This window comes from Acanthopagrus latus, chromosome 23, assembly GCF_904848185.1.
Source record: "Acanthopagrus latus isolate v.2019 chromosome 23, fAcaLat1.1, whole genome shotgun sequence".
In the NCBI taxonomy this organism is placed as follows: Eukaryota; Metazoa; Chordata; class Actinopteri; order Spariformes; family Sparidae; genus Acanthopagrus; species Acanthopagrus latus.
The window spans coordinates 20,118,714-20,133,727 of NC_051061.1; the positions used below are offsets into that span (position 1 = coordinate 20,118,714).

General features: G+C 44.8%; 1 protein-coding gene across 2 annotated transcripts in view; it reads right to left on the reverse strand.

Moving 5' to 3' along the window:
* The window catches only part of pde4a (phosphodiesterase 4A, cAMP-specific), a 47,443-nt gene that overhangs the window by 26,933 nt on the left and 5,496 nt on the right, over positions 1–15,014 (reverse strand). Inside the window, exon 1 of one of the 2 annotated variants that reach the window (XM_037089559.1) lies at positions 2,126–2,214. The exons of the other annotated variant lie outside the window; for it this stretch is intronic. Coding sequence (XP_036945454.1) covers positions 2,126–2,199 — 74 coding nt within the window. The 5' untranslated portion in view covers positions 2,200–2,214. Of the gene's footprint in view, positions 1–2,125; positions 2,215–15,014 lie in introns of those variants that run through there. 2 annotated transcript variants of the gene reach the window in all.

Sequence of the window (15,014 nt, forward strand, 5' to 3'; positions counted from 1 at the left end):
GGGAAAGAGCTGGCGCCACGCCACATGGGCAAAGAGGGAGCATCTGGCCACTGGAGCTTCACAGAGCCTGGATGAGAGTAATGTCATACATGAAGGAAGAGAAAAGCGAGACGGGACACTGGAGCGAGAATAAACAGCTGGGAGAGGCCGAGAGGAGACGGTCAAGGTGACAGCCGTCAGTCACACTTGTTACTTGTCACATCTGATCAACAAATGTTTTAGCTTTTATCTAATTTAATGTCATTCGATGAAAGAATCTCTAATTAACACTATTAGGAACATTTCGGAACCAGTCATCATGAATTCAGATTTCGTGACTTGTTGCCGAACGCTCATTAAGCTCATCAAATTATGAAACATCATTATCTTATTAGCATGGATTGCATTCGAAGTTGAAGCTCTCCAGAAAGCTTTCCTTCCTCCACTTCGAATACGGGATCGCATGATGGAGGCTTGTTATGAGTCTTTCCGTGCGTGCATCTCGGATGACTCACAGATATCTTCTCAGATGAAAACAATGCTAACCCCCGATGAAAATTCAAATCGACTCCAGACCCTGCCCCCACACTCTCAGTTCATAAGTCGCCAGAGCTGCCGTGAGATCCACTTCGCAGCACTAACACTGGACTGAATGAGGCTGAATCTAAACTCATGACTGTTCATGGAGTATTACAACTTTAAGTCCATCAATACTGGAAGGGCTGATGCAACTGGAAGCAAATCTGACTTAAATCTTTTCACCTTTTTCCCTTTAGTTCTACAGCTTTACATTAAAGATTGAATAAAACTTCAGTGCTCGTGTTCCCGCTTCAGTCGGGGAGTGCCCTAACTTTATATCTCAGCAGCTACAGAGCAGACTCCAGTTCAACAAAGATCACTTGTCAGTATCAGAGCCTCCAGAGTGCTGGATTACACCAGCTGGGCTATATGGAGCCATTTCAGGTTTTACGGTTGTTTTTGAAACATTCAAATGCTGCAACTCTGTTTTGCTGTGAAGCTCTTAAACATTCTTTTTTCTTGGACTACAGAAACTTCACCTGATTTTCAAAAGACTGAATTTTCATTTTCGGGCTGACCAGTTCTCTGACGTATCCTTGAATTTGTATCGACAGACAACCTTGAATAAAATTGACAATTTCTCTTGGTTGAACACTGTATGAAAAAAATGGGATTATATAAGTACACAACAAAACAACAAAGGTCTAGTTGTATTTAGAAATGTTGTTGGATGTCTGCTAATTCACAGTTTTTGGTAGAGATTATTAAATGTAATCAGTTGCCCTGACCTCCCTCAGCCCTCCCCTCTCCTGTTTGCCCCCCAACAGTTCGGCCTCCACCACCCACCCGGCTCTCCGCTGCGCTGTGGTCAGATCACAGAGCTGGGGATTACAGCAGATTATCCTGCCCACAGGATCACCAACCCAACTCCGGGCAGCCCGAACACAGAGAGCCGACCTCGGCCTCTGAAAGTGCAGAACACATGCCTTTCAGCAAGAAGAAGCCGGGGGGATTGGCAGCAATCACACACCTGGCAAATACCACAGGAAGGGGATTTATTTTATGGGCTACACTAGACAGGATAATCAGCCTTTATTCCGCGCGGCAACAGGGCCTCAACATTGTGCGAGGACAGCCACCGCCAGCCCCGTTAATCTATTAATGCACTGTACGAAATGAATTCCACACGGATTGGGTGATTCACATGAGCCACACAAAGCTCTCAGCGCAGTGTCCCCTTTCACCTGAGGAATTTGGACTCTGCTGCTCTTCTACTCTGTATCCTTCGTAGACCCACCAGAGGCGTCCGTCACTTCGCATCACCATCAGCACGTCTCTGAACTCCCAAAACCTCACAGGAGTCTCTCCTCAGGTGGCGGGCGACTCATTCTGTCACCGCCGCGTCTGCTTCACCGGTTGCTCGACTTTCAACTCCGTGCCGATGCAGCTCGGTGACGTGCCGTACTGGGCGGCACAACGACTGCTGCGCGTTACAGTTCCAACACAACAATGCAGTGGAGTGTGAAAGTATCGGAGGACGTTCACACATTGTCGGTGGTGCGTTTAAAGAGATGATGAGCACCATGTCACGACAATATATTTTCTGTATATTTAGTTGTGTACTTACGTCGTCTCATATCTTTCCAACAATATTCCAACACAGAAACGTGTAATCTTACTCGAGGCAACGCTGCGCTTCATTTGGTGTCTTGTCGCCTAAAACTTGCAGGAGAGAGTGAGGAAGGAAGTCAACAAGTGTGACTAAACATAATGTGAACAACACATTAAAACCTCATCATCCCAGAGTCACATGTAGATAGATTGTAAAGTGCAGTGGTTGTTGTTTCACAATGATTCCACGCTTCTTAGGTCCGTTGTTTTGTTTTGATTAAGAGACCCTCAGACTTTTTGATTAAACACACTCCCCAAATGTTGAGGGGACACAAACATCTTAATCAACATTTGGATCTAAATCGCTTGCAGTCATCGTGTCTTCCAGGTCTGTGCTGCAGCCATCTTGCGTGTTTTGTGGCCTTTCTGTCTTCAATCTGGTCTCCAGGAAGTCAAACACTGACTGACATGGCCAGTCAAATTAATTTGACTATTTTAAACATAAAAAAATCCATCAGTTCTTTTCTCTCTGTGTTTGAGATCATTCTCCCGCTGCCTTAAAATGTGTTGATTTTGTATGAAGAGAAAACACATATTTACCTTTTAAGATCCTTGAAGTCACTGCCTCGACCTCACAGTCGCTGTCTTGGTGTTCGGCCAACGAAATGAAAAGATCTCTCTGACTCCGGTGTATCTCTGCGCGATATTTTGCTTTTGTCTGCTGCACCTTTGCAACTTGTGTGAGAAACAGGGGGCAACCAGGTCAGCACAGCTTGTTTTATTTTCTCTTTTGTTCTCTCTGTGTCTTTTATCCGACAGTCTCTTATCCAGCAACAAACTGTGTTGCTGTACTTAACTAGACTTTTTGGGTGTTTGTACTTTCTACTCTTTACATTTTCAAAACGGGCTCGTTACTTCAGTTTGAGAGCATTTGAGTGGAACTATTGATTAGTTTTATTTTGCGTCATCGCCCTCCCAGAATCTAAAGATTCAACCTTTCGGTGTGTGTCACTTAGGGCAGATGTTGCGAGCCAAAACAACGTAAAAGACGCAACAAGATGGAGCAACAGATGGAGGAGGGTGACCTGAATGGGGAGAAAAAGGCGTTTTGGTGTCTCGTATCTGCAGACACCCATCAGAGGGATATTTCAGAGCCTGAGCTTTCCTACTTTTGTTTGAGTAAAGATGTTGAATCAGTTCTTTCTGCTTGAGTAAAGAGTGTGTGTACTTTTGCCTCCTCTGCACGGCGTCTTTATCGCTGTCTCCCTGTTCTCACTCCGGCTACATGCAAAGTGATTCATTTCAACTTAGATTTGGGACGAACCCAGAACCAACAGAAACCCGTGTTGCTCCTGCTTCTCCTTCCTCTCTTCGCTCGTCATTCCTCTTGATCCACGGAGCTCCCTCCCCTTTTTATATTCAAATCCCGCTGCGACCCCAGAGGCCGTTTGGTGTGAAAGGTAAGTATTTAAGTGTCGTGACTCCCAACACTCAGCTCTTTTTATTTATCCCGTTCCCAAGTATCAGGGGGAGAACTGTTAGTTTAATGAGCATTGTTCCTCTCAGAAACCACTCGTAGGTTTGTGATGCGGGAACTCCACCGTGTTTCTCCTCCCCTCTGCTGTTGTGGAGCCTGAAGCTGGGCTAAACAGATGGATCAGCCGCCACAGAGAACCGTCCTGTGAGATGACAGATGGAGAGACGTGTTCAATTGGTGCTCTGTTTAGTTTCCTGTCGCTCGTATCCTGATAAAATGGGAGCTGAGAGATGAACTCCTCGACGCGGAGAGGAACGTGTTTCGGCGGCGGCGAGAGCAAACACAATGCTATTGATTCGCTTTTGATGTTTAATGGTGTTTCTCGGAGTGGAGAGACTGAGCAGGCTGCGAAGGAGAGAAAGAATCGGAGGGGGTCAAAGACATAAAAGTGGTATCCAGATGAATTCAGCTTAATGAACTTGATTTTAATTGCACTGACCGGCATTCCTAGAAAGTGGGAGAGCGCTCGCACAAAACCCAATTAGTGCACATTGTGGAGCTGGAGATGATGGAGGGGAAAAAAGAAGAGAGGGGCTGGAAATGCGATCAAGCTGGACCGAGGAATGTAGCGAAAGCACTGGCGTCTCCACTATACCACCAAATCCATAAACCTACCTCCCCATGATGTGTTCCCCCTCCCTCCCTCCCTGCCTCCCAAAGCCCAAGCCCACACAAGAAGTGGTATTTTTAGCGCATCACCCTATCTCTGAGATGGAGCGCGTAACTCCCTCTCTGCAGGCTGGGGCTGCTGGGCCTCTTTTATTTTAATCCAGACTAGAGAGAGATGAAGAGAGAGAGAGAGAGAGAGAGAAGAGTGTGTGAGTCATCCAGAGCTACCTTTGTGTCACTGTGGCTGTGTTCCTCCTCACCATCTCACTATCTTTTCCTCCATCTGTCTTTTCACTCGGTCTACCCCAGTTGGCTAATGTTATCTGTCTATCTATCTATCTATCTATCTATCTATCTATCTATCTATCTATCTACATATATACATCCATCATTGTGCATATCATGGTCTGAAAATCTTCATATCTTTTCTTCAATTTCAAATTCTGTCATATTTAATCCAATCTTGGAGTGAAATACCGACTAATAAGCATACTTGGCATCCAATTCGTCATACATATTGCCCAGCACAAAGATGGTTGGCTGCATATTAGCTTGGAATGATAGATAATTACTGATATAATGTGGTGCAAAAACAAACGCTGGGCAGGGGTGCAGCCGAGTGACAGAAGCGCACAAGGTTGATTTGAACGCACACTGAAGCGGTCCATTAAGCTTGATGCGCTGAATTGTCCTGTAATGCATTCATGACGCGGCCGAACAAAAGTGAGCGCGCCGGTGAATTGCTTCCCTCTTGTTCGCTTTGCTGAACCGTCCTTCATATTCAAATTCAAATCCAGTGCCAGTGCTGTACAGTAAGCAAGTCATTTTTTTTTTTTTTTACAAAAAAGGCAGTGCAGTCGTAGGTGAGCTCCAGCTGATGAAAACGGCGAGGACAACAAGCCGCAACATGAAGCAAGAGCAATTCTACTTTGAGAGAAAAGCCCCCACCAGTGTTCAGCAGCTTTGGCCTGTGATCACAGACTGTATAAAACGTGGACGTATTCCTCAAGATGTCATCCAGAGGTTTTATGAAGAGCCATTGTGAAGCTCGGTGTGGGTTTGGCAGCGCCTGACTCCGCCGCACTCAAGGCAGTGTCACAAATAGGCAAAGAGGTGGAGCGTGGGTGGAGCTGAGGAGGATTAAAGCCTGGTTGCTGGCAGACTAGCTGGCAGATAGCTGTCAAACAAAGCAGCCATGGCCTTTATGATCGGTACGTTTAAGCCTTAAAGGAGACCTGTTTTTCCCTTTCTGTCGGCGTTTTATACGGGATGTTGTCAGCACCAACAGAAGCTGATCGCTCCCACAGAAAACGCTGCTCCTGAAACGCCTCATCAGCCTTTGATTTTGTGACTTTGTGACATCACACCATGTCACACATTCGCACACATTTTGTCCAGCGGCTAAGAATTTATTTAGCACAGCTGCTCTGTTGTTGCCTGCTCAGGCGTGTGTGAACTGACCAATCAGAGGAGACTGGGTACACGGAAGGAGGGGGCCTTAAAGAGACAGGAGCTACAACAGAGTGTTTCATCCGTCTCCAAATCCTAAACCAGTGTGCTTAATGTGTTGTGCTGCAGTAATTAAACAATACAATATATACAAAATAAAACACCATATCTTGTGCATCTGTACAGATCTCCTTTACTTCCCTGTTCTCCTCCCAGTTTGCGTGGCGCCTTCACCTCTCCTTCCATCCAGACACATATTCCCACCCACACCTGGAACACATCTGCATCTGTACTGCTCTCATCCGCTGCCCTTCATCCTCTCATCACCGCCATAGAATAGAATCAGAACAAACTGGCACGACCAATTATTAACAATACACACACCAAAACCAGACAAATTACCATAATAACCCCGGACTTTCACAGTCGCAATTATCCCGTAAATCACCGGCGAGCTGCTCACATTATAAACTGATGAAGTTTCCCAGGCGTGCCTCCTCCATCGCCTCTAACACATGTGACCACTGCTTATATTATTTTATTTTTTACAGCATTTATTCTGTGTTTGTTGGCTTAAAACTTTTTTTTTTCTTTTAAAAAGGCTGAAAATTGAAATTGTAATTGAATATCCCTGCCGCTGAGACAACCCCCTTTCACATCACACATACTCGTTTGATCCGTTGTTATTAAAGTGTCAATCATAGCTGCTTTAAATGAGCCTGACTCTGATGACACCGTGATGCACAGACGTGTATAATTAAGGGTCAGACGCTAAAAAGATGAATGATTTGATCTCTATCGCAAAATCAGAAGTTAGAGTATTTTATGTTTTGGTAAATTACATCATTGAAGATAGAAAAAAAAGAAAGAAAAAAACACAAAAAGGATACCAAAATTAAATACCAAAAAGGACAATTAGATAAACTCAACTCCATTTATGATGCTGTTATAATAGGCATAACCCAGTAGACTCCTGATGGTAAGAGAACAATAAGGAAATCAGAGTGATTATTCTAGATAGCACTTAGATATCATTAGTGAGGAAACGGTACGATTATCAGCGAGGATTAATTTGTCTCTGAGCTGCCTCGGGCCCACTGCCTTGCGGCGGGGCAGTGAATGTGACATGCTTGTCTGATGAGTCAATCTGTCTGTCATTTCTATTCGCGTGTCATTCACTGCCCGCTCATCCCTCACATGCTCAGAATTGTTTGAGCATAAGCCCGACAATTTTAGACTCAAAGAATGGCTCCACATTTCAAACGCCTTCTTTCTGTCTCCGCTTCTTTTCCCCGCATCACATCAAGCCAGCCGCTGGAAGTTTTCGGCATCTGTCCGACTTTGTTGTGTCAAACTGCTCCGGCCAACATGTCCTGCCGTCTCACCTGCCCCCTTTTCTTTATTTATATATAAATCTGGTCAGAGGCTGCTGTATGGACTAAGCACAATAAAAGGAGGGATCATTTTCTTTTGTAGTCACTGTGTTTCTCTCTGCTCAACAACCCAATCACCAGAATACATGTTGGAAATGCACATTTCTGCAAACAACCTTGCACTCAATTTGCAGTTTAATGTTGTGGCAGTGTTGTACTCCTGGTCGGGTTCAGTTCAGGTACAAAAGCCCACTTGGTTAGGGTTGGAAAAGATCGTGCTTTTGGCTTTTACTGGCTCTGTAACCACAGCTGATGTCTTTGAAGATGTCCCCTCAACAATGTAGCTTCTGCTGCCACTAACACAGTTAGAAAATAGCTTGAGATAGATATCTCGTTAAAAATATCTGCTGGTTTCACACTTATAAATGTTGAAACACCATTCGCGAACTGAGGTCTCTCTCTTGGCAGCCATCACAAAACCCAAACACGTTCTCACTCCAAACTCATAAAGTTTACATGGCAGCTTAAAGCTCTGCGTACTGTCCCCATCTCGCTGCAGTCAAAGGCAAAACCACCATCCTCTCCTCCTCCTGACCTGAAGATCAGCTCATACGCAAGAGTGCGATATGACACGTATTGTGGTGAAATCGATCGAGACGTACGAAGCCAAATTCAGTGAATGTCTGCAGGGAAATGTAATGCCAACATTTTGTTGTGGCGACTGGGCTGGTTGTGTCGTATTTTTTTCTTCTCCTACTCCAAAATCTTTCTCTGTCATTGACCACTGATGAATATTTCCTTATGATGAGTCCTAGACTTCAGATGTTGATAATGTTATCTTCCCTACTAATGGGAACAGAGGCAGGGGGTGAATACAAGATATATTTATCAGCAGAGAAATGAGTGAACCTTAGGAGGCAACTGATCCCTTACTGATGGCAAAATGATGGAGGAAGAAGCTGTGATTGGGTAATGATGCCTGAGCGGTGCGGCACAAGAGGCAGCAGCATCTAGCAGACCGCTCGGAAATGTCAGTCTGAGAATATGGGCTGTGAGAATCTGCAGTATGTCCAAACAGAATGGATGTCTCCCACTCTGCATGTCCCCAGACACTATCCGTCTCACAATAGCATCCACACAAGCACATGCTCACACTCAGACATTCAGCCTCAGTAGCCGTGCCAGTGCGGCTCTCCGGACGACTTTTATAGAAAACGCATTCTTGTGCGCTGCCGTTAGTGGTCGAACCTCACATCCGTGATTCTGAAACTGCTGGAAAAGTAAGGAAGCAAATTCATGATGATTTCATGCCGGCGTTTGGCGCTTCGTGACGGCACGATATTATGGCGACACTGACATCATCATGAACACATCTTCAGGAGATGTGCCATGCCCTGCAGGGTGCAAAATGAGGACGCTACACACACATATGCGCACAAATCTTTCACTTTAAATTCACATAATGTTCTCCACATGGACTCAGTGTAGCATGCAGAAGCAGCCACACTCAATATCTTCCTTATACATATTGAAACACAGGATGGAAACTGAAATAAAGCTCAATAAAACACTGGGAGCTGAGGCTGGTTTGGTTTAATCTCATTACACTGAGAGCCCGAGGCTTCTCTCCCCCTATTTATAGCGCCCTGAAAGGGAAGAGGGCTGGCCTTCATGTACACGGCATCACTGGCTTGTGTAACTGCGGCCGCGATTGGCAAGGGACACGACCAATCGCAGACAGGTCTTGCATCAAATTTGATGTGACAAAACACACAATTGCCAGTGATCTGTGAAAGCAACCGCCCTCACTCGCTATTCTCCAGACACATGCGCGCTTCCTCGTTTGCCACATTTACCTTCTGTTCCTCTCCGCTCTCCTTATCTTCACACCTTCTCCCTGGCGTCGGCTTCCCTCATCCCACCTGTTTGATGGAAAGGAACGGGCTCGGCGTTCGTCTTTATTGAATCAGCCGGTTGAGCAACCTGCTTCTTCCTCCTCTGTCGCAATCAAACCAAGAGGTTTCACTGGAATTTTGTAGTATTCAAACTGAGGATGAGGATGGCAAATCTTGGATGGATTCAGCTGATTTTAACTTCTTCGTATGTATGTGTATGAAGAATATGCTGATGCAAACATGGATGAAGATGAGATACTCTCACTCGGAGACCCACTGAGACTTCAGCTTGGCGCTGACAGTAATGTGGACTTCACCAGCAACCCTTCAAGTTCTTAAAAAATGCCAACAACAAAAAATTTGAAAAGAAGAAAGAGACAACTCTATTCGGGTTGGCTTATAGAAAACTTCTTGCAGCAAACCCCCCAATCCACACAAGTAATCACCCAATAAGCCCCTTGATACACTCACAACAAAAATGAGAGAGAGAACTCGGACTCGAGCTTCACTAGTGTTAATTACTTTGCCTTTGTTGGGGGTAAAATGCACCTCTCAGCCTGTGTCAGCATCATTACAAATCCCGTCCAGACAGATTGAATCATGGAGGATGTTACTTTAAACCCCCCCCCTGCTGAGAACTTGGCCAAAGGAAAAAAAAATGCAATCTTCAAAAACATCCGCATCACAAAACTGAAAAGTAGAGCATCAAACGAAAATACCATGCCGGACCCCGCAGCCGTGCTTTTTTCTTCCCTCTCTGCCCTCCAACAGCCTGAATGTTGCGTGTTAATGTGTGAACATGAACATGACCTACAAGAAATGGGCTCACTGCTCTGACAAGACAGGTTATGTTCACGCATTGATCTAGCAGAGGTCAGGAGCCGGAAGAGCGGCTCTTTTTCCACCAGAGGAAACTGCATCAGCCTGTATATCACCTTCATCTGGCTATAAATCAAAAGCTGCTTCATGCATTATGTAAAGTTCTCAAGTGTTCCCACAAACCTTGTTGCAGCTGCACAGATTGTCAGTGTTATTTTTTATATATATATTTTTATATACACACATATATATATTCCTCACACCAACCTGTTGCATCTGTTTTATTTTCATGTGTCTCTGAATCATTCTGTTTTAGTGGCAATAAAAAATGATTTTGCCTCAGACAGGAAGCAACATGCATAATGCATTCGCTTACAGAAGCACCATCTGGCATTAACATATCAACATACAGTAAAAAATATACGGTGCACACATGTTACGTGCACTGCACACCTAAAATTACTATAGAAGTAAAAACACTGAAGTCCTCGCCTCGTCATTTTTACAGAAAACTACATCGTTTTTGTTATGCAGTGAACAGTTCAACAGTTTGGATTAGTTTAAGATTTACATGCCGAGAGAACTTTTCTGATTGTTTCAGAAATGCTCTGTGATACAACTTAAAAGAAGCATACTTTTGAAAAATAGATTGTTGGCGTTTTATATTTCTGCAAAACATCAAACTTCATACGCATCATATTTACCCCTCCGAAACTACCTTTTACTTCATGTTCAGAGATCAGGGGTTGGGCTATTTCAACATAAAACTGAGAATTGAACTTAAAGAAGCATGAAGTTTCAGCACATCAGGGATTTATTAAAACATAAAGTGTCTACATTCACTCTGTTGACTATTTATGTTTATTTACTTATATTTTTCCTCCCACTGCTGGAGTTAATTGTTAAAAAACATAACATTATCTCATAAAACATAGCATGTTGCTGTAGATTAAACTACCAAACACTGTATAGAAAGAGTCAAAATCAGCTCCTTGCTTGTTGAAGCGCTCTTAAAGGGTAATTCCACTATTATTACTCATTAAAGTGTGTTTACAGGTCTTGTTGAGTTTGTCTGCAGATCTGAAAAAAAAGCAGTATAAAGTCTTTTGTGACTCCAGAGGAAGCTGCATGTTATCTAAATTTAATCCTCCAGTGATGTCACTTAGTGGCTAAATTGCATTCTGGGTAAGAAGGGTGCCAGGTTTTATTTCTTTACAGCTGTTAAACTCATTATGGACAGCTTAAAAACAAATGATCGAACTCAATCGAGTGTAACAAGAGATGTTGCCATTTTTTATTCTGCACATTCTGTTTCAAAGCCTGGTGCCTACATTACCCACAATGCAACTCAGCCAGTGAGAGAACATTGTGTAAAATAATGTAACTTCAACTCAAGTAAAGGATCAGATTACTTCCTGCACTCCTGCCAACGAGATACCAGTTTACATCCGACGGCAGCCCGAGTCACACTGAATATTTGCTGGCTCATTTGGTTTTCTGCTTGCCTTATTAGCACCCTATGAAATATTTAGTGGCACATTCAGCTAGACCCTTATGCTGTTATTGTTATGATAGCAGCTGTATATGATTTGCTGCTGTTTTTGCAGCATTTTCCTAATCAGGCTCACGACGCAACAGCGCAGCTGAGTCAGACAGAGTATGGGCAAAACAAAACCTATCTGCTGCTATATTCCTTTCTCAGGCGTCTGTCATTACTGTCTTGTCGTGGAAATGATACATGGGCAGGATTCATGAGTGTGATTTATATTGTGAACAGAGACTGAGCAGAGCTTTGGGTGAATCTGCTGGGACTGGACCACAGCGGACAGTACAGTGAGGAAGTCTGTGACATGTTAAGGCGTTATTAATGCCATCAGTCCGTCCTCTCTGGGCAGGACTGACACTCTCTCATAGTCATCCAGTGAAGCTGACACTCTGCCAGTAATTTTGGCCAAGATCGCTGTCCTGGGGCAGGAGGTCTGGAAGTGATACCTCAGACGTCAGCAGGCAGTTGAACGAGTTGCTGTCTTCATCACTTGTCCGTCCGTGGCAAGCGTGGGTCTCCAGCTTCACCCCTTCATCCTGTTCAGCTCTGATTTGTTGTGAGTTGAACTCTCCGTTTTCCCCCGGCGTACTTCACCTTAGCCTGCCACGGCGCTGTGCTTGACAGGTGTATGCTATTTGTTCTTCCTATCCCACTCTGTCTGTGGACGTGTGTGTGTGTGTGTGTGCTGCGCTGGCACTCAGCTGACAGAAGGTTTGTCAGTCTCTGTCATTCAGACAGATCTGCACTAAGACAGCAGCCTAAAGCGCAATTCAGCGGGGTCGTCCTCTCAGTGGAGTCACATCAGAGGCCGCCAGCTGTTTCTGAATTATGGAGGCCGTCTCAGCCACTGGGACGCAACACGGACGCAATATCCATCGATGTTGCAAGGAGATCTCCCCGCGGGACGTATTTTCTCTCAGGCGGAGGTGTTTGCTGTCAGGTGAAAGACTAACACTTATTTTGAAATTGAATATGCCACACATTTTGACATTTAAAATTCTCCCGAGTCTCAGCGATGAAGACCTTTTTCCTTGCTTTGAAGTGGTAGATTTGATTACACCAAAAAGGCTTTTCCCTTCAGTTCCTCTTGGCGCCTATGGGCCTGAAGAATAAATTACTATTACTACTGCTGAAAAGATTTATCTTTTTGTCAAGAGGAAAAAAATAAATACGACGGAAAAGTTTGCTCACATAGGAAGATTTTTAAGTGTGTATGTTCATCTTGTGGCAGCTACTAACTATTTTTCCCTCAAATAGACTCCTCTTTGATGCACAGGTCTGTTTGAACTCCCTCTTTAATGACAGCTTATTGCCAGCCATAGGATGAAGGTGTTTTGCCTGCTATGCCCTTGAAGTCTGTGATTTGTGAAGAAACGGCTGGAGTGTGAAGAATGAAAAATTACATCAGTATGAAATACCTTTTAAGGAGAAGAATATAGGAAGAGATGAGGCAGTGGTGGGCAGTCCGTTCCACCGCTGGGGATATGAAGGTTTGAGATCCAGAAATGGCTTCGAGGGGGGAGAGAATCTGCAAGCAGCCGATGATCTCAGTGGAGAAGAGACGGGGAGAGTGGGATGAAATGATGGATTCATGATAGAGAGACTGTGTGCTTAATGCCGCTGTAAGCAAGAACAAGACTATCGGAGAGAATCTGAGAAACTACAGCCAGATGGGCCACACAATGGCCAGACAAAGCGGAGAGCAGAAATAGAGATGGAATCAATACTCCCCATTTACACCGGGGTGAACTGAAGCACCGAGGATGGAGGATCACAAAGAGAGACGCGCCGCAATCAAAGACTGTAATTTTTTATGGACAAAAGACTGATTCAAAGAATATTATCAAATCAGAGGAGATAACAAATTGCCAGTGTGAGGATTATCACAATCACACTGGACATCTTGAGTGAGGCAGAGGAAACTGTTGCGTAATAAACTGTGGCTCGAAGTGCCATTAAGGGGATTTAAGGGACGTGAAATGAAAAGGAAATAAGAACCGGGTGCTGTTATAGTAATGCAGGCAGGCTAGTTGCACCAAACTGGGAGATATGTGTGGCGAACAGGTGGACTTGTTGTGCAAGTTGGATCCCCGATGCCGTGGCTCACTTTGTTTCCTCTCTCTGGGATCGTTGCCCATCCACACTTGTCAGAAACAGAAAACACAAATGACTAGTGTATCACCACTTTAAGAGGATGCGGTGTGAAATTAATTAAAAATGCAAAGATGCCAAGGTTTGCAGCCGCCTCACGAAGCAAACTCTGCTTACCATTGGCCGGAGTGTCTGAGACGAACCTGTCGTGTCCTCCGGTGAAACAAAGTGATGAGCAAACACAAAGAGGGGCCTTGGACGGAGGCCGCTGCGCATTCCCTCCGAGCAGACAACCCGTTTGGTGTCATTGCTGAAAGAGCTCGGAGGGATTTCACCTGAGGTCTCCGGGAATCTGCCTGAGTCAGTGAGCGCCGTTCCAGTACACCGACTGCCTCCAGACACTAATTAGCGCAGAGACTTGTGAGAAAGCACAATGTATTCACAGAGGAGTGCAATCTGTAGCTTAAACAGATGGTTCCACTACACAAATGAGATAAGAGGCCTATTACTTAACGCTATTAAAACACATTTGTCGGGAATAATTCCTCAATGCTCTCTACATGAGACTTTTTGTTTTTCCAGAGTGTAGAAAATTTATGATCAACAACAAAAATACAGCTGTTGTGGTAATTAACTGGAGCTGCACCTCATTATGAGCTAAATTATTATGGCAGCCGGCCAGTCGGGCAGAGGCGAAGGAGCAGCTCCAGCTTACAAATCAGCTCCGGGAAAAAAGGTGTAAAGAATGCATGAAGTGGCGGGTGGAGGGAGGGGAGGTGGGGGGGGGGGGGGACTTCAGGTTGAAATTGTTGCAGAGGACTGAACAGGAAACCGTCTCCGCGCTGTGGTTAAACCGCCGTCAGACTGCAGCTCTTCAGCGGAGGGTTCATTAATATTCACTTTTTCACCTCATAAACATACAAGTCATGATGCACATCCAGTGGGATCCGCTACATACTGACAGATTATACAGTCAAGCCCATCAAGTGCCTGTAGGCTTTGCCTTTTTTTTTGGGTAAACGAAATCTATTCTACAAATGCACAAAACAAGTAACCATAGCAACAGAATTGCGGGAAGAGCTGTTACTCGTTCAGTGTCAGTCATTCATTTTCGTGTCTGAACTTCCCAGAGCGTATTGGGCATGGGACCTGATGACTGATACACACATATTAGCATCCTCTGACAAAAGACACCGGGGGTGGGAAGAGGAGGCAGACTGACACTCTTTGGGGGGAAGCTGATTGCCACTAAGACTGCCATTTTGTGGGATACAACATAGAGACAGAAATAGACTCGAGACAACAGTCGCAGACAATGATCCCTCAAACAATTAAGCACCCAGAATCCCTCTTGTTTGATACCCATCCCTCGACTGGCGGCTGCTGAGAGCGCTTCATTTTCAGAAGCAGGGGTATCACTTTACAGTGACGCGGTACAATCTGGTTTTGTCTTGAACCTTGTCCCAAACAATCTCACCAGCAGCTCTTGAGCTTATTGATCTTTCGAACCGCCAGATGAGGTCTTGACCGACTCTGCGGTGATTGAACGGTGCGCTTCCTTGAGACACTGAGGTCATCCACTGGGT